General features: G+C 43.6%; 1 protein-coding gene across 1 annotated transcript; it reads right to left on the reverse strand.

Annotated features, from left to right (window-relative positions):
- Positions 1-8,579: 8,579 nt before the first annotated feature.
- On the reverse strand, positions 8,580-20,613 carry LOC134505473 (cytochrome P450 2W1-like). Its single transcript, XM_063315187.1, has 9 exons — positions 20,361-20,613; positions 17,605-17,767; positions 16,507-16,656; positions 14,492-14,649; positions 12,774-12,947; positions 12,365-12,506; positions 11,486-11,670; positions 10,581-10,722; positions 8,580-8,858 (listed from the first exon to the last, which is right to left on the reverse strand). The coding sequence occupies exons 1-9, from the start codon at positions 20,556-20,558 to the stop codon at positions 8,668-8,670; spliced, it is 1,503 nt and encodes a 500-aa protein (XP_063171257.1). The 5' UTR covers positions 20,559-20,613; the 3' UTR covers positions 8,580-8,667.
- Positions 20,614-22,362: the final 1,749 nt, after the last annotated feature.

The following is a 22,362-nucleotide window of genomic DNA, read 5'->3' on the forward strand; positions in this document are numbered from 1 at the left end:
GGCAAGCTCCAAGTTTAAATATTTTATATTACATATTATGCCACAAATAGTGGCGGTTAATTGCCTTATACTCTGAACATTGTTCTGGTCTTGGCTTTGAGTTGGTGGCATCACCCTTTCTTCTGACAGTGAGTTCTGCAAGTTAACAACAAGCCTAAAATTTGCAGCACTGTCAGTCATATCTTCTACAGTATATAACAAGAGAGAAGATACATCTTTGCTATGATCATTATGGGTCTGGCTTAGAATCCTCCCTGTTTTCACCTCCAGTGTGTTGAAGGTATGCTCCTTGGATTTCTAGCTTTCTGTGTCAGCTGCTTCAAGCTTGAATTCACCCAGGCGAAGGAAACCCAAAGCCCCCACTTTCTGTGCTTCTTATTCCTCTTGGGACAGGAATAGCGTCCTCTGGTCCCACACCTCAAGCGCACGGAAGGTTTTGAATGGAAAAACTCCTTGGATACATCCATGTCTTTCTTAGAACCTTCACAGAGGAGCACGGCCTTGGACCATATAATTTGGCTTCTCTTTTGCACTACTTGGTTTGCGGGAGGCCTTTGGGGCATGGATAGGAGACTCACCCTTGGGGTTATGAAACTATCATCTGTTTCTGGAGGGGCTGGAGGATTCATATTCTCTGTTTTTAACTTCATCACCCTGCTGGTACTTGAAACTAGCAGATTTGTTTTCAGCATTAAAGGGTCATCTGCTGTTTCTCCAGGCTGGTATCAATCAACAGGTTGAGATCTGGTGCATCATTTAACCTTTCCCAAGCTAGACTTGACTTCTCACCATCTTCTGGCCATCATCACCAAGACTGGGGAGAATGTGGCAGCTAAAATCCAACATATGTAGCAGGCACAGGTTGGGCATGGCCAGTGAAGCTCAGGGGTAGTAGAATTTCAGGATAGGCATGAGTTTCAGTAATGCCTCTCTTGAAATGAGTCAAGTTAACTCCTCCTGGTGACGTGGAAATATCTTTTAGGATAATTCCTTGGCAACAGCACAGAAATAGTTTGTTGCTGTCTTATTCTGGAATGTTTTTTGGATTTCCTAGTCTAGCCTACAAGCCTCAGTCATCCAAGTACTAAGCAGGTCAATCTTGCTTAGCCTTTTTCAAGATCAGCCATAGTTGACTAGTTTCACAGCAGATTCTTCTTCAGGACAGCGTTCTGCATCTGTAGTCCAACTATGGTTCTAAATGAAGAAGGAAGAAAACAATGTGTTGCTTTGGGAATCCTTTTGTAACCTTTCACTCCATTTCCACTTTTTTACACATGGAAGGTTGAAGCTTTTACATCTTCAGTATCCATTAATCTGTTTAATAATCATGGGGGGCACGGGGGAGGAATTCATGTTGCCCTATTTTACACAGTATATTCTATAACATTTTTTAAACCTGAGTTGTTAAACCCTTCCTCCCCTTTCCTTTGAAGTTACCATGAGTCATGTATTTTTTCTGATTTATGTAGCCACACAAGCTGTTCCCCGTTGAAAGAAAATCTGCGCTGGTTTTGATTTAACTGGCTTCAATTTGCATGTCAAACGAAAACACGTTCTGAGGGAAGTCTACTTTTTAAAATTCTGTTTCTGGCGATGCATAAATGTGTCAAAACCAGGATAGTTTTGCGAGAGGCTTTCTTCTTTTCTGGAGAGAAAGAAGAAGGAATGCCTTTTCTAAAGGGCTGGTCCTCGGCCAGTTTTTAAATGACGATTTTCATTTAAAAATCATAAATGCGTCTCATCTGTCAGGTTGCTTGAGAGCATCTTTGTGAGCGGAACAAGCATTTTAAGCGAGTTACGTTTCCTGGTGAATCAGTGTAACATCGCAACCGTACTGATAGTTCGATGCCTTGCTTTGCAGAATAATTTTCCCTTTTTAAGAGTTTTCTTCTGTGGTGGAATAGGGGACCTTGGGGTTTTCCCCTGGGTCTTAGGCTGCTTAAGAAGTTTTCTTGAATTTCTCTTGGCAGTGGTTTGGAATACACTCGATTGTTAGATGCGATGGAGATTGTGGTATCGCTCTGAAGCCCCCCTTGCTCACCAATATATCCATTCTAATCCAAGTGCAACGGAGATTCTTCCCACGGGATTTAGTTGCTGTTTGAAAAACTAGGGAAGGTGCAAGGCCACCTGGTAATAAACTTCACTGTACAAATGCAACTGACATTTTATTCTTTGGAATACATTCTAAGTACCCATTCCCGCTCATGGGACTGAATGAGAACTGGGAAGGGAAAAAGGCAGGTTTTTAAAAAAAAAAATGGTCTGCATAGCACTGGTTTTAAAAACACACCCATTCAAATTCTACACAAAGAGTTGTTGCTTTATTTATTTATTTGATCATCTGTTCAATTTATTTGGCCGACTGCTCGCCTAGCAACTCTGCATGGTGAACAGGGAATTAAAAACACCCACTGTACTACAGGGAAATGGTAAAAACAATATAACACGGGAAAGTAAAATGCATTGTGCCAGGGATCAGACCCACACCTAGTATAGTTCCAACAGACATCCTGCCCCTTTTGTATGGAGAATAAATATTCCACTTAGGAATATTTATTGCCCAATTGCATTAAAAAAATATACATTTGGAGTCAGCTCCATCTTCTCAAATGCCACCCCCTTTGAAAGCCCCTTTTCTTCCACAGTAAACATTCATGTCAATCGTCAGTTGCTATTACTGCCTAAATGGTGTTAAGTCAGACAGAGAGAAGCTGGTTCTGCATTGTTGGATAAGTCATTTGTTCTATTCTCTAGCCTTTGCTGCGAAATCAGATTTTTCAGTGATGCATTTTGAAAGGAAAGACTTCTGCTGGGTTCCTTGTAGGTTACACCCAAAGAATAGTTAAGCACCTCATTGTACATAACAGGGGTTCCCCCCACCCCCATAAGGAAGCCAACCTAAAAAAGCTCCTTTCTAACCATGGTTATAGAAGATTAGAAAGCAGCTGTTCACTACCTGGCCAGAAACATGGCTTGTTTTAACCAGGAGTTGTGGAACAAGCTATAATGGCCTGCTTCATCCATTGCTAAACCCCGAGGCGTGGCTTACAAAATGGAACGGCTGACTTCAGGTGCTACCCTATGCCGAAACCAAGCAGACTTGACTTCTGGTTTATTGGTTGAGGTTGCGTATGCATTGAATCAGATTCTCAGTTCCGTTAGCTCTGTACTGCCTACCCTGATAGGCCATAGTTCTCCAAGGAATCAAGAGAGGTCTTTTCCAATCTCGTCTGAGACCTGCGTATAAAACAGCCCCCCTCTGGTTAAGCTATAGATCTTCCCCGCAGATAAGTGTGAAGTTTCCAATCTTCCTGTCCTAAATGAAACCGGGATATAAACGAGACTATAGGGAGCCACCTGGTACCAGTTCTGGAAGTTGAAGTCCACACATCCTAAAGTCACCAAGTTTTTTTTTTTTTTTAATTTTTAATTACAAAAAGAGGAGAAGGGGGGAAAAAAAGTGCTTTAACAAAAAAGTGAAAGAAAGGGGAAAAAACAATATGTCATTATAACAGTAAACAGATAAGTATATATAGAATTGTAATTATCTCATGCAAATATTATCCAAGTACGTATATATTTCTAATAGATTGATATGACTATCATAGCACAGGATTCCATTGCACAGGACGCTATTTCCTTCGCTGGGCATGGCGCTTGAGAAGGCTGTTCTGGACACTCCAGAAGTAGAATTGTCCATTCTACTTAAAGGTCTGAATGTTGATGCGGTCTAGCACAGTGTTTCTCAAACTTGGCAACTTTAAAATTTTCAGAGGATAATATTCTTTTGAACTATATACTTAGGACATGGAACTTGACACCTGACAATGTAAGTGGATCCTCCGTGCCCTTACAATGGCTAAAAGACTGATATTGCAGCGTTGGACAGATAAATGTATGGCCCCATTTATTCAATGGATTGAAGGTCTGGCTGCAATGGCTACTTACGAACGGATTGCCAGTAGATGTAGACTTTGGATGGACAAGTATAATGAAATATGGGACTCATTTATACCAAATAGATTAGGTTAAAAGAACACATAATAGTCATATAAATCTATTCGAAAAATATACGTACTTGAATAAGATTTGCATTAGATAAGTATATACAGAATTGTAATTGTTTACTGTTCTAACAACATATTAACATTTTTTTTCCTTTGTTGCATTTCTTTCACTTTTTTGTTAAAGCATGTTTTATGCGTCATTTTTCTTTTCCTCTTTTTGTAATTTGGAAAAAAAAACTTAGTGACTTTAAGATGCGTGGACTTCAACTCCCAGGATTGGAGTTGAAGTCCACTCATCTTAAAGTCACCAAGTTTGAGAACACTGGTCTAGTGCCTTGGGCTGGAGACTGAAGTCAGTCCTTGGAAACAGGTCCGACATCCTCAAAATTGCCAGAGTAACTTAACAGCTGCTGTGTCCTTTTTTTCCCCCCCACAAATATCTGCCTGGCTTCCAGGGCACTTCCTGTATTTTTGCCAGTTGCAAGTCTGGCAGCAGTCATTCCAGGCCTGGTCCCCAAAGCTGCAGGGGTGCTGTTAGACCATTTCATCTCAACCTTCTCAGACAGTAGGACATTCTCATGGACAACTCACCACCAACCCCACCCCACTTCCTCCCAAGGACTGCAGAGACCCAAAGGCCTTGGCATAAGAAAGACTGAGCAGTTTTCTGACTCAACCGAGGAAGGCAACCAGCCGTGTCAGGGAAGCTGGGGGCTCTAAAAATTGTCATCTGAAACCCCCAGAGCATTGAGATGGCCCTCCAGAGCAGGTTGGAACGGAAATTCCTGTGGCTGAAATTCAATCAGTCAAGCAGGTTGAAAAGAAGAAGAAAAAGAAGATGACAACAAAAAGCTGGTGTCAACTCTTGTTCCACTTCCCAAACTCATTTACAAGAATTAGACTCTGTTCCTGGTAGAAAGATCTCTGGAAATGTTTAAGAGAAAAAAACTATATATATAGTTACGGCTACTTTGGGGCTGTTCTGACTGTGCTGGTCAATCAGGGACGGTCCCAAGCAAGACAGAACCAAGTTAGATGAGAAAAGTTGGTCGTGTAATCAGAAGAATGTAAGAAGTCCCCAAGGACTGGATCAGACCAACGATCCCACTGGCCTAACATTCAGGGTCATACCAAGGCATGCTGGAAACAGGCAGGGTGGTAGGCGATCCTTCTTCCGTTGCTCCCTCCTTGCAGATGGGACCAAGATGGCTGCATTTTGCTAAGTATATTCCTTAACAAATTGCCAGTTTTAACTCTTTGCTCTCCTCCAAGGGGTGTCTTCCAAGTGGGTCTTTGGATCCTGCCCTCCCAAAGCAGCAACTCTGTTTCACTATATTTAGGAATGAAGGAATACCTGTCATGAGTACTGATGGTGAGCAGGAAGGGGTCCCTATCCAGGGGGAAGAGCGCATGCGTAGTTTGGCAGGATTTTCTGTCTACTAAAGTAGTTCAATAAACACTAGAGACCAAGATACTGTCTCAGCGTGGTTCTTCGCTCTAAGATAGGACAATACCCTTGGCAGTTGGAAGGGGCAGGGGGCATTCCTGAAGACCATTAATTCTAGCATGTGATGTCATTGCCTAGTGTCAACCCTACTAGGTAGACCAGACTAAGAAACCAATGCCATATTGGTCAGGACTTCTGTTGGACCAGCTCCAGTAAAGAATCTTGCTATCTCCCTCCCTCCCTTTATTCTTCTATGAACTTGGGAGGGGCTTGTCTGAGACATTTTCTCAAATTAGTTTCTTGGAATGGGCACAGGCCCCTCTTATCTGACCACTGCCTTGGTAGCACCTCTTTCTCCTCTCTTCTCCTTCAAGGCCATTCCCTATGCCCTCTACCTCTAGTAGGTCCATCATCTATGTCCAGTCCAGTCCCCTGTGCAGGAAGAAAGAAACAGTTGAGAAGGGACTACAGTTTAAGGCCTGACTTTGCCCCAACGTGCGAACTCTCATGTGAACCCTCTGCTCTCCCAGGCAGCATGCTGTATGTGGTCAGGCCACAATACAGAACTGTCATAATGGTTGGGTAACTTCCTGTTACTCAGATCGTCTATAAGGATCCAGAGAAGTAAGGGACCCGTTTCCATAACTGAAGTGATTGATGGGTGACGGTGCAGAAATCTCTGGAATTGCTGTAAAACGGAGCATGAGGACTGGAGTTAAGCTTTACCACAGGGTAAGCATTAGACAAGAGAGCCAGTTTGATGCAGTGGTTAAGGCACTGGGCTAGAAACTGGGAGACAGTGAGTTCTAGTCCTGCCTTGGGCACGAAGCCAGCTGGGTGACCTTGGGCCAGTCGAGGGCTGCAGCTGGGGGGGCAATCAGGGCATGTGCCCTGGGCGCCACGCTGGTGGGGTGCCAAAATGAGCGCTGGGGGGGGCACCAAAATGGGCGTGGAATCCATGTTTGCCCCAGGTGACACAGACCCTAGTTGCGGCCCTGGGCCAGTCACCCTCTCTCAGCCCTAGGAAGGAAGCAAGGGCAAACCACTTCTGAAAAACCTTGCTGAGAAAACTGCAGGGACTCCTCCAGGCAGTCTCTGAGAATTGGACATGATTGAATAGATTAAAAAAAGCATCAGATGGATACAGAGCTGGCTGAACAATCATACCAAAGAGATGTACATCAGGCTGGAAGGAGATGGTGAGTCGTGTACTGCAGGGCTCCATCCCAGGTCCTCTGCGGTTCAGCATATTTATAAATGACTTGGACGAGGGACTCGAAAACATGATTATCAAATTGGTACAGGATGGGGGGGTGGGTGGGATAGCAAACATTTATATGTCAGATGGAGGAGAGGTAACAGAAAGATGAGCTAGCCATCAGAAGTAGAGCAAGGTTGCAAAAAAATGTTTGCTATGATGCAAACAGGCCATGGGGAGGCAGCTGAGGCTCTGAACTGGAAAGTGGAAGAAGAGGAAAGTGCCGCAAAGATTAAGAAGAACCTGTTTTGATTAAAACCTCTTCTCCCCCCGCCCCCGCCCCAAGATAAAAGCTTCCTTCACATTATAAGCTCCTCCTTCTCAAGCAAATCCTTGATTATCTTGGTCATCTCTTTCTTTCATATATATATATATGTATGTATGTTTATTAAAGATTTTTTAAAAAACAGAAGATAAAAACTGACACAAGCTAATATAAAGCAAGAAAAAGAAAAGAAAAAAAGAAAGAAATCAAAGAGAAAGCTAAAAGTGCAAGGAAGGGAAAAAAAGTAAAAGCGAAATAGAAAAGGAAGAAAACGATAGAAATAGCTTCCAATCTTCTTTACAGCAGTTATAAGTACAATTATATATTTACCTCTTACTCTGTGGTTACAACATAACTCTCTTCTTTCTAAAGTCTATCCTGTCTAATTATCAAAACCATGAATCGCAAGTTCTATTTTTTTTTCTGTTTCATGCAAAATGGGTCACCTCTTTCTGATAATATCCTTTCTGGGTTATGATTCTAAAGCTACCCAGCTTTACATCTGTGGTCACCCAGCAGATTCCACAAAAAGCATCCTGGAATTGGGAGTCTAACTTTGGATCCCTTTCCGAAGGATCCCTAGCATGGGATTCACCTCCCCGCACAAGCAATCACTCACTGGGTCCCCATGATCACAACTTTCTGCATCGCAACCTCAAGATTCTTTTCAGGCCCTTTGTTGCTGCTTTCCAATGACAGGTTCCTCTGAAATGCATCACTTGGTACCCACGTGCCTCAACACACATTTGGCATTTTCATCCCCCATTTTCCCAGTTTGGAAAGCCCACTCAGAAGCACCATGGATTCGTTTTAGGTTTACCATCACATACAGCCAGATCAGGTCTTGCCACAAACAAAAGTTGATTTTAGGTACCAAAATACACCCAGAAAGTTGGGTTCGGCTTATCTGCAGATGGGCTCATCCATGAGCATATATGGTGATGCTTTTTGAAAAGTACCCGTATATCAAGTATATACTTGCAGATAAGCCCCTCCGTGGATAAGCTGACCCTTGAATTTTTAACCAAGATACCATGAAAAATGGATAATCTCTGGATTACCCACAGACAAGCCAATCGAGGAAGTGAAAACGCAAAAATTTCTAGGGTCGGCTCATCCGTGCGTGGCACATTTTTCATGGTATTTTGGTTAAAAATTCACAGGTTGGCTTATCCGTGGATGGGCTTGTCTGCGAGTATACGTGGCAAGTTAAAAAGCTTCCATTTTAATAGAAAGTCTGCATTTCTTTTGAACCTCCATTTATATACGGATGGCCAGCGTGTACTCTCTGCTCCCTGTTTGTTAACTAATTTAAGCAGCTGAGTCCATAAAAGATAGCATCCTCTTATCCCAGGGATATTAAGTTGACTCAAAGGGTTAGGGTGGGGAAACCCCAGACGTATGGTAGCCTGCTTGTCACTCTATGCGCAGGCTTTCAATGTTCAGGTGTATGCTAAAATGGTAAAATAAGTACTACATTTCTCTCTCATTCTCCTCTGAATTAAAGCTTGATATTAAATCTAGCTTGCTATGGAATTAGATCCTAAGGTCTATAAACTGTATGTATAGACACAGATAATGCGTGCACGCACACACACACACACACATAGTGTATAGTCTGTATAGTATACGCCATGTGAGTTTCTTTTCCCCTCCCTTCCCACCTGCATCTCATGCAGCATCTTCTTCACTCACGGAGAACAGCCCACGTCAACTGTGGCTGTGGTCTTAGAGTGAAGGTCGTCTTAGGAACATTCAGGTCCAAGTCCATTTCTGTAAGCCCAGGTGGAGGTTGGAAAGTGAATTTCTGCAGCAGGCCCGTGAAGAAGAGGAACAGCTCCATTTTGGCCAGACTTTCACCAATGCAATTCCTGCGTCCTGTTAAAAAAAATCAGAGAGAGACAGAGGGAGGAGGAGGAGGAGGAGGAGAGGAAGGGGAAGGGGAAGGGGAAGGGGAAGCGGAAGGGCATGAACTTGAAAAGAAGTGCCTCATATTGTGAGAAGAGACATAGAAGTTATCGGTGTAGCATGATCTGGCTGATCTTGTCTGGGGTCTGAAGGGAAAGGAAACACCATGAAGTCCCATGACACCATGGCTAGAGACCAAACTGTCAATTGGGAAGTCTCCGATTCACACCTGGTCTCCTGACTTGGTGGCAACCATTCCAACAGGCTGCCAAGCACATAGAGAGGAACCAGCAGGACAAAATCTACCCCACCCTTCAACTAACCAGCAACCCTTTCATCTGTTGGAAGTCCTGTCAAGTCCAACATGCCTCATTAGCATGTGAATTAGCAGGTAAATTGAGTTGTCCCACAATGCAACTCTGAGGAAGCTGTTTGTTGCCACTCCCACTTCCTCTTTCTCTCTTCCTCCTTCTTCCACCCAGGGAGAAGCAAGCATGCTGCTCTGCTCTCCATTCATCAGGGCCATGTGCTTGGGCCTTGATGAAGGATTCTGCCCCTTTCTTCCACGCAGCTCTTGGCAGCTGTAGGGCTGAGAGTTTAGGGCAAACTTAAGTATTGAGAAAGAAAAGAAGAACAAAGGAACTTCATCTTTTCCACCAAGATGGATGTAACAGAACAACAAAGAATAAAGTCAGTAAGATTCTTTTTACTTCTTAACCTACTATGTCTAAGTGTGTGATTCTTAATGCTTTGGAGGGCTGAATGTGTAAGATCGATAACCTGTGTTTCTCTGACATGCTCATTGAAGCTATCCAAGATAATTGTCTTTTTCTGTGCAGCTCCTCAGCTGCGTTATAAGCTTTGCTCCATTTCATTGGTTCTAGCAGGCCACTAAATTGGCTTCACCATCCAGCTGTATTCCACAAGGTGTATTTCAAAAAGCAAGAATTAGGGTTCTAATTCCTTTCCTCCTTCTTCCCCATCCCTTTCCAGCCCTTCAGACCAGAAGCCCAGGGAAGGTGTTTCCTCATTCTTGATATCCATAAGCACAGGTTTTTTAAAAATAGATCAATAGTTTTAGTTCCTTCCTCATAAATGAAGTAGAGATACACTGGCTGAGGGACTGCAGTGTATCTCTCTGCAACTCTTTCAATCCAAAGTGGAAACGGTGCATAAAATGGCTGTCAGAGGCGTGGAGACCTCGTCATGCCCTGTTGGCATCTCCTTAAGTCAAACGTGTATCTTCCTGGACTGTGCTCCTGTGTGGCACAGGACCAGGAAAAGGCATGGCTCCTTTCAGAAGACGCAAACAGGTGCACTGACGAGGCCTACGTGCCCTCTGATAGATGTTTTCCGCTTGGGATCCAAATAGCTCCACGCTGGTTTTTTAGATGTGTTTAAAAACAGATTAAAACTTTAACCAATAGGGATTCAATACTACATCCTGCCGGTGGTGTTAGACGCTGGCTTGTAATAGGAATCATCCATCTTTTCCCTACATCAAAGGGCTGGGAATTCCAGACCAGGAAAAGGCGTTCTTAAGAGTTCCCCAACGTGCAGCTTTTGTGCAATTGCAACACCCCCCATGCAGGAAAAGATGCTGGTGGAAGAAAGTTCTCTTCACTGCAGTTATTAAAATGCTGCAATCTCCCAATGCTTAAAGTCTCAAAGAGAAGTGGGATTTTTCACTACCTAAAGAATAAGGCACAAAGGCATCCTTCTTGATGAAATTCCCGCTGGTGTCAAGGAAGTGGTTGGGATTGAATTCATGGGGAGTTTCCCATTGGCTCTGATCAAGCAGGACTGAAGTCAGTGATGGAATAACCATGGTTCCCTAGAACATAGGAAGGAGAAAGTCAGAATTCCAGCCTCAAAGCTGTCTCAAGTTCTCTTAGCTAGTGTGCCTGGGGTCAGCAGTTCTGGGAGTGGTAATTGAAAATATCTGAAGGATACTGGGAGGTTAGTCTGTGAGCCTGCCTTTCTCCATCTGGAAGGCAATTCTGGGAGGTGAAGTCACTGACTTTGGCTCAGTTTGCGCCTTGTCCTAAGCCATAGTTGGTTTAATTGTGGCTTATGAATTAGCCTTCATTGGCTGGGTTTGCAGAAAGAAATCCATGTATACAAAGCCCAGCAATTGGGTTCATGCAAACCTCATAAGTACCCATCTCTTCGTAGGATAACAGGGGTTATACCCATCTCCTAGAGCTAGTTTGGTGTAGTGGTGATGGCATCAGGCGAGAAACTGGGAGACCGTGAGTTCTAGTCCTGCCTTAGGCACAGAGCCAGCTGGGTGACCTTGGGCCAGTGGCTTTCCCTCAGCCCTGGGAAGCAGGCAATGGCCAACCACTTCTGAAACACCTTGCCAAGAAAACTGCAGGGACTAGTCCAGGCAGTCACCATGAGTCAAGATTGACTCGAAGGCAGAAAAAATAAAAATAAAAATCTTGTAGTAGGTAATAGGGGGCGTATCCATCTATTTTGAAGGGCCCAGATTGGGGGAAACTAGGTAAAACCTACTTCCATCAACATGGAATTTTAGGGGTAAATTTTAGCAGTGGCCAGGGCCAGGGCCAGTAGTACATTTTGGGGGCAGTTACCTTGGGGAGGAAATAGCCCCTGAAATGGGTGTCGACGGAGGTGCAGCGAGGGACATGGGGCAGCAGCGTGATAAAGCGCTGCACTTCGTGGATCACCGCGTTGGTAAAAGGCATGTTCCGTCGGTCTTCATAGGTGGCCTGGTGGCCCGGCTTCACCACTCGCCCGATCTCCTCCTGAACCTTCTCTAAAGCCAACCCAGAACAGGGAAACCAAACACCATTCAGAGAAAAATTTAAATTTCATGCTATTCCTCCTTGTCCTCATTAATCAGAAGTTAATTGCAGCCCATTCCATACAATGACTCCTTTTTTTAAAGTCTGAACAAAAATCCACCAATATTTTACATCTTCCTGCACTCATGTTTTTGCTTGCATTTTTCCCAACGGGCAAGCGAATTCTCCTTCATATAATGTGTGTTTTAGGCTAGGCACATTGGCATCCCCATTTTCTTAATGTAGACATTTTTATGCAGGGCTCTGGAGCTGTGAGCTGTCTTGCAAAACTTCTCGGTCATATACTGGTGCAGAAAGTGTGATCCGGTCCAGTCCTTATTAAAAGCTGAACCAAACCAGTGTCTTGGTCCCTGACTACCGTTACATTTTTCTTTTTCTTTTTTGCTTCAATGCCTTCTCTTCCACTAAGTTTGCAGCAAGGCAACCCTCTCTAATTCCCTAAGAGAGACCCTCTGATCTTTTCTTTCCCAGCTGTGTTTTCTCTCTGTTCTGTGTGTTTTCGTTGACAGGTCATCGTTCGGCCCAAGCAAGCACCAAGAATTCAAACCACGGACTTTAATCCGACCCATCTCAAGGGCACCCCGCTTCAACCTATGCATGCTAAAACAGTGGAAACCACAGCAAGAACAGGAAGCAACAACTCACTTTGAATCTCTGGATGTCTCATGGCCAGCAGGATAGCCCACTGTAGAGTTGTGGCTGTGGTCTCTGTTCCAGCCATTATGAGATCCAGGGTGGATGCGATTAAATTATCTTCATGGAAAAGGTTCTGTCTTTTGCTCATGTCCTAGAAAAGGGCACAGGGGGCGGGGGCAGAGAAGGGGACATGGCGGACATTACGGGCACAAAGCCTCTGGTCCATTTTAGGAAGTTGCGTCTACCACCAGCCTTACTGTTATTCAGATGTATGAGATGTGATCAACAAAGCGAAGATGGCAGCCACGTAAAAAAAATGTGCTTAGATCACACTGCCGTGGTCGCCATCTTGACCTTTTGGACTGCACTCTGCTGCCCACACCCTGCTTGTAAGCATCGTTACTTGCTCTGCGCATACCTGTTGGTGCTTGAAGACTAAGGCTTCTATGTAGCTCCGAAGGTTGTTGCCGTCGAGATCTCGTCTGCTGCTCTTGATGTAATCTCTGATGATGACTCGGACGTCCTCGATCTTTCGAAGCAAAGCCTTGTGAGCGTTGAAGAGGAATCCGAGGAATGGGTAGAAGTTGAACAGCTGGTTAGGAGCGAATGAAGGAGAAGGAGAGAAGGAGAGAAAGATAAGAGAGATAAAGGGCATGACACCTCTGTGCTGCAAAGGAGACCATTAAGATCTACAGCCTGCGGATGCAAGACGCTTGCTGATCCTAACTCATCCTAACACCGTTTTTTCTAACTTTTTCTACTCTTCTGTTGTTGTTGCTGTTCTTTGCCTTTTGTCTTTTCACTCCCTTCAGGATGTGGCCATTGTTTTCTCTGTTTTCTTTCACAAATCTCTCTTTTTTTTATTATTTTAATTCACACACACAAAAAAATATGAATAGAAACCAAGACAAAAGAAAAGAAAAAAAATTAGGGGGAAAATACCCAGACAAACTAAGAAAAATATATTATACTTATCAATAGTCATTGGTTTACTAAAAAATACACTACAGGTAGTCCTTGTTTAGCAACCACAATTGGGACCAGCAACTTGGTCATTAAGCAAAGTGGTCACTAAGCGAAACACCACAATTTTATGATCTTACTTCCGCTTTCCTTTGCTTTACAGACCTGAGAAGGTCTTAAATGTGAGGATTGGTCATAAAGTTACTTTTTCAACACTGTTGTAACTGCAAATGGTTGCTAAATGAGGCAGTTGCTAAATGGGGACTACCGGTACTTTAATATAATCACTGAAAATATCATTGTAAAATATCACAAAATCTCTGCCATTTTTTTTTAATCTTATGGCATAGCAGTTCGGTGTTCATGCTGCTTTTTCTTGCTGGGAAACCCTTGTGAGGTCCAGCAGCCAGATGTGTGGACTATTTAGCCGTGACAAGTCACGTTGCCCGGGGTGCACCACGAGGAGGCTAGTCCACATTGCACCGAGTTGGGGTGAGAGGGAGGGACTGGCCCAAGGTCACCCAGCCGGCTTTTGTGCCTAAGGCGGGACTAGAACTCTCCTGCCGTGCCTGATTGGCTCTTGGGCTGAGAGGGAGGGACTGGCCCAAGGTCACCCAGCCGGCTTTCGTGACTAAGGCGGGACTAGAACTCACAGCCTCCTGGTTTCTAGCCCAGTGCCTTGACCACTAGACCAAACTGGCTCTCATCTCTGCCATTGTAACACATCTTTGGATCAGTAGAAAATACTGCCTTTTCCAAAGCAGATAGATCACACATTTCCAACAACCATTCCTTAATAACTGGAAAAATAGCACTTTTCCACTTGCTCAATATGATTCTTTCAGCCACGCCCCCGGACCATAATTCCCGATAAACAGTCAGATTTCTAAGCATTAGTATATAGTTCAACCTCACATTACCATCTTTAACATTTAAAGATTTCCCCATAGATCTACTTCTATACATTGATGTACTGTTCCAAAGCCACCCCGAAGCTTGCGTGGCCATAGGATACCTTTTATTGTCCGCTTAGCAACGAGCTGTTCGCAATGCTTTTTATGTGTGCAGTGAAGCACACGGGGGTCTGTTACATCCTCCCCACACCTGGGCTGAACTCCCTTCCAGATCTTTTCTTGAGGAAGAGAAAGGAACCACAGGGACGGACCAGCTTACGTGTAAAGTGGGGGATCCCAGAAGGCACATGACTTCATCTATGAGTCTTTGAAGAGTGAGAAATGTCGGGTCGTTGTACTCAAACCGTTCCCCAAACAGCAGAACAAACGTGATGTTGGTTGCCGCCGAGTTGAAAGTTCGGAGGCTGAAAGGTTCGCCTTCAGAGTAAAAGAGAGAATAAATTGTCACAACCACCCCATAAGACAACTGTGTGCCCTGGGGGTTATGCGCACCCCACCAGGACCTTTTCATGGCCCCTCAAAAGTAGGGGAGGGGGATGTTTTAGCCCCCCCTTTTTTTGCACAATTTGAGTTTGCATTGAGGGGCATTGCTTCACAAGGCACAAGGGGGGCCTTTAAGACTTGGGGATGCTTAATGCAAACATGTGGGTCTTAAAACACTTAAGGTCTTCCCCAAATGGATCATATTTGAAGTGCATCCCTCACTCAGGCCTGGAGAAGTTGTTCATTGCTCTTTTAAAACAAGGAATCTGAAGAGCTGAGATTTTCAATCTGGCTAAATAGCAAACAGTTATTTTAGATTTTAGATTTAGATCTTAGATTCTGTGGGTTTAATGGCTTTTAAGGTGGGGGGAGGCTTTGATTTCAGCTGGAATTGGTTCACTCCATTGTAGTTCCGTGCTTTCCAATTCTTTCTTCCTTGGGATAGTCACTGAGAGAAAGACTCACAAAACGCCACGGGCCAAAATGCAAAACGAGCGAGTCCTTTCTATTGGCATGCTAAATCGAATCTGCTCATTCAACCTGGGCATCGCTAGAGGACGAGAATAAAAAGTGGCTGCTCTTTTAAAATCTTATTTCACTGCTGCTTTCGCTGCACTTTTATTCGGAAGATACGTCTGCAGGAACAGGCAGGAAAGAACGATGGCCTTTTTTTTCTTCTTCAGTGAAACCATTTTTAAAAAGAGCATCTTGGGCAAAGTCACTCGCCATAGCAGCATGGGTAAGTGCTGATCGTTGTACAGCAAAACAGCACCAGGGGGGTTTCAGCAGGCTGTATGAAAAGCCAAAGTCTGCAAAAATGACTAAAATAAAACCACCAAATCACCAAATAATAACATAACATAACAACAACATAATATAACATAAAGTATTAAGGGGATAATTTAACCCTGCAGCTGCCAGCCTAGTAGAGAAATTCTTACTATTTCTTTACTAGGTTGTAGAGTATTTATAATACTATTCTTAAACATGAGAAAGGCTTGATGGTGCCGGGAGCTGTGAAAAATTCATACAATGCTCTGAGGCCTGGGCCTTTTTGCTCTGATCCCATGACCTGTAAGGTCAATTCTCACTGCTTGGTAAGGATTCGGGACCTGTTTTGGAAAGAGATACCTGCAGACTCATCCATCACCAGTGAAAAACCCAACCTCCTCTCCAGGTGACATAAAAGCACGATGGGATGGAATTGCAAAAACTCTGCTCTAACTTATTAGAACTGTTTTTCAAGCTTGGCAGCCTTAAGCGGTGTGGACTTCAACTCCCAGCATGCTGGCTGGGGAATTCTGGGAGTTGAAGTCCACACATCTTCAAGTTGCCAAGTTTGAAAAACACTGTCTTAGAATATTTTTTTAAAAAATCCTTTCAATCGTGTCCGATTCTTGGAGACTCCCTGGGCAAGTCCCTGCAGTTTTCTTGGCAAGGATTTTCAGAAGTGGTTTGCCATTGTCTGCTTCCTAGGGCTGAGAGAAAGTGACTGGCCCAAGGTCACTCAGCTGGCTTTGTACCTAAGGCAGGATTAGAACTCACGGTCTCCTGGTTTCTAGCCTGGTGCCTTCACCACAACACCAAACTGGCTCTCGTGTCTTAGAAGATAAATGGGTTCTTAATAAGAAACAGTTCCATTGCTGAAAGTCTTATAACTCTCCCTTTCACGTCAATAACTCTTGTTAAAGAAGACTCTGATTTGTGCCTGAAACAAGGATTTACTTTCAGTCTGTGCGGTCTTGGTCCCCCTGCTCCCTATGTGAATTGCTCTCCCTTATCCTAGCTCACCTTGGAAAGAGTTAATATTATCTATCAGAAAATTGAGCTCTTCAGTGATGCGCTCCTCTATGTGTTTTTTCCCCATCCCAAGGTTGCGCATGGTGGACACTGTAAATCTTCGGGTAGCCCTCCACAGCTCTCCGGTGGAAAAGAAAACCCCTGTGGGGGAAGATGGAAGATAGGGTTGAGGAAGAGTTAGTTTATATTCTAAGGCTACCTTCTACTCCCATGGGGAATAAGAAATTTAGGCATACAAACTCCCCAAATGGCTTATTTTCCTAGAACGACATGGAGGATTAAGGGCAACAAAAGGTAGGGTGAAATCCTATTGTTGAAATTGCCAACCTTTCTCTTTTGAATTTGTTTTTATTGAAATTTTAAATACATAATTAAAAGTTAGAAATAGAAAAGGAAATAGAAGTACAAAATTAAGAAAAAGAAAAAGTGTAGTAAAGTAATAGACCAAATAAAGTATGAAAGATAAATAACTTCCAATCTATCTCTGGTCATAAGAACATAAGAATCTCTCCTAAGTATTAGTTTTTCATACAATATATAGAAATAATTCTTTGTCTAATATATCCTATTATATTTACAATCTAATCTTCAAATCCCCATGTAAGCTTTGCCCCTCCTGCGTTTCGTAAACAATCTGATAATGGTTTCCACTCTTTGAGATAATAACAAGTTTTCTTTCAACAAACACGTCAATTTGTCGTTTCCTGCCATGTCCATCAATTTTAACAACCATTCTTGTATCGTTGGTAAAGTCTGAGTTTTCCAAGATTGCCAACCTTTCTCGACAGATTCTGTCTGCCTCTTATCTGTTTTCCAATCTTATCACTCTGCCCAGAGAAGTTCAGCATTCTGCGTCCACTGGATCAGTGTTTCTCAACCTTGGCAGCTTGAAGATGGGTGGACTTCAACTTGAAGTCCACCCATCTTCAAGCTGCCAAGGTTGAGAAACACTGTACTGGGTTCTTCAAAGGTGCTTCCAGCATTACGTCATGCTGATTTCCCCTGGGAAATAAGGTTGGGATGACCAGTTTTAAAGGAACATCATATAATTTAGTTGTCACCAGGACCTGATCCTTTCTTTGGATTTACCATTTCCATGCTGAATATGCTCAAATATGGGTATAGATGGCCTGTCCACAAACTCCTCAGTGAAGGTCACAAGAGCATCCCTTACTGCTTCATAGCCAGTCAGCACCACCACTTTCTTGAACCCAAAATGGAGGGTAAACACGGGTCCGTATTTTTTCGCAAGCTGTAAGAGAAGGCAAGGGGTTCAGCCCATCGCAAAGCGATACGAGACACTTTGCTCAGCAAGATGCTTATTGTTCTCCTTTGATGGCCCTGCCCATGTCTCACGGGGCCATTTTAAAGACTGGGCCATAAATATAAACTTTCTGAAATTATGAAAAACGATCTCAGTGTTCACACTTAGAATCACACAATGGCCAGATCTTTCTCAGAGTCTGTCAAATAAAAATCAGGAGGATCTCACCGATCATTAGACACTTAGACCTAATTTTAGAGAGATTTGTAAGGTTAATCATCCAGTGGGAACTGGGCACAGAAACAGGCTTTTTCAGATCCTGACAAATTAAGGCATATATAGTGGAAGGAAATTGATATCTCTGTTCTCCAACCCCTGAAGTGATATTTAATTCTTATTAACCTCTTGGTATATCTTTGCTGATTTAAGAAACAAAAGCTAGCATTAGAGGCAAAAGAAGACTTTTCAAGGCAGTTTAAGGTAAATTCTGTCTTAAATTCCAAAAAGCGAAAATGTTCTGCAGGTTTAAATGTGGATTGACAGGAAATGTCAATTGAAATGGAATCAGCCAACTGCAATAAGCAACATTTAATAATTTGTCAAAATTATGTGTGTGGGGGGGCAAATAGGTCCAACTTACTGAGTCAAGATACATTTTCCACTTTTTTCTTTCTCTCCAATGGAAATGAGTAATATAACCTATATTTTTTATGCTACCTTTCATTTGCTTTCTTTGATTTTTCTTTTTTCTTTTCCAATCAAAATTATATTCTTATATATTTTTGTAAAAAGAATGAGACAGAAAACTCTCAGCGGGATTCTTAATTTCCCTTGAGAAAGTTTAAGCTTGGGTCCTTAAGGGATAGCTAAATTTTCCTCTGGGAATCACTGCACGATACTTCAGGGGTGGAGACTCAGCATCCCTGTCTGTTTACTTATTATTTTTCTGGGTGGTCCAACGACTGCATTTCCTTTGGCCACGCTTTATAACTTTGCCTGATCAAAACTGGCTCTTTCTCACAAGTCACAGCCTGATTATCTCACCCCAGGATGCACTACTATACATGGAACATAGTTTAAAGTTTGCAAATGATGATTTGCTTGGGGGTACATGTTACGTTCCCCAATAGAAGGCCAATTAGGCTATTTTCTCCTGGTCTGTTCACCAGCTTTGTGTCATGGTTCCTGTTCCAATGTTCCTGTGAATATCATAACCAGTTCCCATGCCATGCTGGTGCTGACACGTGTTACTGTTCGGGAGGGGGCTGCTCTTGTTCTTTTGTACCAGGCACTGATGCAGAGACTTTGGAATGTCTATCTGGGTTATCTCGCCTGTTCAAGGACACTTTCCCGAAAACCGGCAGGAACTGTTAGGAACACCTACAGGCTGCGGGGAGGGGACTCTTTCTGACTCTGGGGGGAGGGATTGGAACTGTCTAAGCTTTAATTGTTTGAAAGACCCGCGCTTTTGCCATTCTCAGCTTTGCTCTTGAACTTGCATACTATCCAGTAATAAATCAGATACCCATAAGCTTCTTGTGTGAGTCTGGTTGGAAACTTGGGTAGGCGTTCATCACACTTCCTATGAGAGCAAACAAGTTTGCTTATTCACATTGTGGTTTATTAAACTACATGACTGGGCTTAACGTGATGTCTGCTCAAGGCCAGTTATGGGTGTGTGTTTGTGTGTGTGTGTGTGTGTGTGTATGAAATGCACACATACCCACAGGCTTGCGGACACCACACCCTCCCCAACACCTTTCAGAAGTAAATAAGAACATGCTTGTACTGTACTTCTTTTATCATGACCTACCTGGTTTGAGTTGCTGAACTTTAGAACAATTTGGACTACTTGACTCCAGTTGCCATACGTTATATCCACTCATTCTTCTTGAAAGCTAACAGGTTCCCTTTGGTTAATGCATATTCATTAATAAGTCGGGCAGCTGCATTGCCAGAGTCAGCCAGTAACACCCCACCTAACATTGACAGACCCCATTGAGCTCAAAAAAGCCATTCCTATTTCGGCACCTTACAGAAGTCATAGACTACAACTCCCATCATAACTTGCCAGCAAGGCCAGTGGGACTGCAATGAGAGCTGTGGGGGTGGGGGTGCAAGATGAGAATTCCTAGCGTTTATATTAATCCCCATTAATATAATCGTTATCATTTCTCTAGGCAGAATTTGCAGAGCCATCTCCCTCATTCCCTGCCCCTGCGATGGAAATTGGGGTGGGTGGCCAAAAAGACCCATTTTTAAAGCCTGTGAGTGCAAGCAAGCCATTCATTTCCAAGCAATTCCAAAATCAGAGCTAAAGGAAATGTGCATACACACGCACACACACACACCTGTTTTGTTTAGCACTAAACAAAACTTGACAATAGCTTAACAAAACATTGAACAAATCTGAACAGAATTTGTATTTTCCGTTCTGGCAGAGCATCGTGGAACCTACTGGTTTAAAGCAAGGCATCCTGGAAAAATCTTAGTATCCTAACAAGACCCAGGGAAAATCTTCTGGAATTTGCACTGGGGAACCATTAGCACACCCTAGGAGGACCTCTTTTCTCTCTCCTACCTTCAGCAAGGATTTGTCCTGCCTTTTAAAATCGAGCAGATGCAGGTGTCCGATGATTGGAAGAGGCAAAGGGCCTGGCGGTAACTTTAAAGATGATTTTCGAAAGCCAGCTGGCAAACAGAAGGATGCGAAAAGAATCAGGGCAGCCACCAGCAGAACAGATGCAGGAGAAGAAAGGAAGAAATTTAGCAGGGCCATTTACAAATGAAAAATGAAATGTTGGCCCAGAAGGAGTGGGGGAAAAAGAGATTGGCACCAGCTCACTCTTCGCCAGAGCAAAGCTTTATATGTCGGGCTGCAGAAATGTGAACAGAAAGGCTGTTAGCCCCACCCTCTTTAAACACTTCTGGAGAATGTGGTCTAAGCAGTTTCTGATTGGAGTATAAAAGCAGGTGTAAGTTACCAGCCCCGTGTGTGTGTGTGTGTGTGTGTGTGTGGATGCTGAACCAGGTAAAGAAATCTTAAACTACACTTTTGGGCCCCTCCAGCTTTTGGATGTAACTCGGGAGCCAAATGACATTTTCCAGAAGGTGTTCATGCCATGGAGATGATACCAGGAGTGTAGGAGTGGGAAAACATGGTGGCATCCTGCCAAGAATGCTGGGTACTAGCAATGCCCACTGCACCATTTGGATGCAAAGTCCTCCAGTAAGCAACCCACTCTTCTTCAGGTCTTCAGCTGGGCTACCTTGGTTCCACACTTCCATAATGGATCGTATGGGGTATCAATGATTCTACTGAGTCCAGGAAACCTGGATGGGTTTCACTGCAAACAAGTCATGTCCCAACAGTTCCAACTTAATATTTCCGTTGGGTTTCTTCATTTGGTCAGTGGGTCACGCCCTCTGGCCTTTTCTCTGCAGTAGGCACTCCAACCAGGTAGAATGTATTTTTTGCAACGCTTGACTTGGAAGGTTTCATCAAGAGTTGAATGTGGAGGAGAGTCACCCGTCTCTCATATTTGCAGTTCTCCAAAGAATGCAGACAAACCAAATTTCTGGCTTTGCCTATCCTTCAACATCTGGGAATAATTCAGCAGCAGTTCCCAAAAATCCCATCTAGGGGGTAACAAAAGGAACGATGGGCCATAAGCACCAAGGCTGGTTTTGTACAAGGCTAATGCAGTAGACCCAGCACAGAAATCTCGGTAGCTGAAGACTTCTGATTTCAAGAGAATCAGAAATCCATACCCCCTTTCCCAAAAGATCAGTCCTTTGCTCTGGAAGCAAGATGTTTTGTGTCTGAAAACCTGGGCAGAACCAAAATGTCACCTTCTCAACTTCAGATTTCTACTTCATTTTCAGAACGCTTGAGGATTTCTCCCGCTGGTTTTATTCAGCTGATTGGGCGCTTGGAGTGGAGGAAAGGGTGCGGTTGCCCATGTGACTGATTGCTGGCGCCCCACCTCACCAGCGCTCAGAAGGCTCCCTGGCTGCCCACACAGAGAGTCCAGAAAAGCACTATGGGGAGAGGTTTCCCCAATCTCCCCTTCAGATTAAATTGAAATGTAAAACACCAGAGAGGCTGCAAAGGGCTGGAGATAGGAGGAATTACAAGATGTTCATCTACCCCCTTTGGCTACCCTGTCAGTAAAAAACTGCAGAGAACATCATGCCCAACTCAGGCGAATGTCCACCTTGTTGAAAAGGGGAAAAAAAGAGGACATTCTCATTTGTCAGATTGAACAAGTCCTGGTAGGATTTAGCTGAAAGGGGGTGGAAGAAAAATCTACGTGGTGTAGGGACCAAGAGCCCAGCCAAAGCCAGAACCAGAACTGGTAGTCCTCGCTTAACAACCACAATTGGGACCAGGATTTTGGTTGCTAAGCAAAGTGGTCATTAAGTGAATCCAACCCAATTTTATGACCTTTTTTGCAGCGGTTGTTAAGCAAACCACATAGTTCTTAAGCGAATCACATGGTTCTCCATTGATTTTGCTTGCCAGAAACCGGCCAGGAAGGTTGAAAATGGTCATGGGATGCTGCAACGGTCATAAATGTGAA

This window comes from Candoia aspera, chromosome 14 (assembly GCF_035149785.1).
Source record: "Candoia aspera isolate rCanAsp1 chromosome 14, rCanAsp1.hap2, whole genome shotgun sequence".
Lineage (NCBI taxonomy): Eukaryota > Metazoa > Chordata > Lepidosauria > Squamata > Boidae > Candoia > Candoia aspera.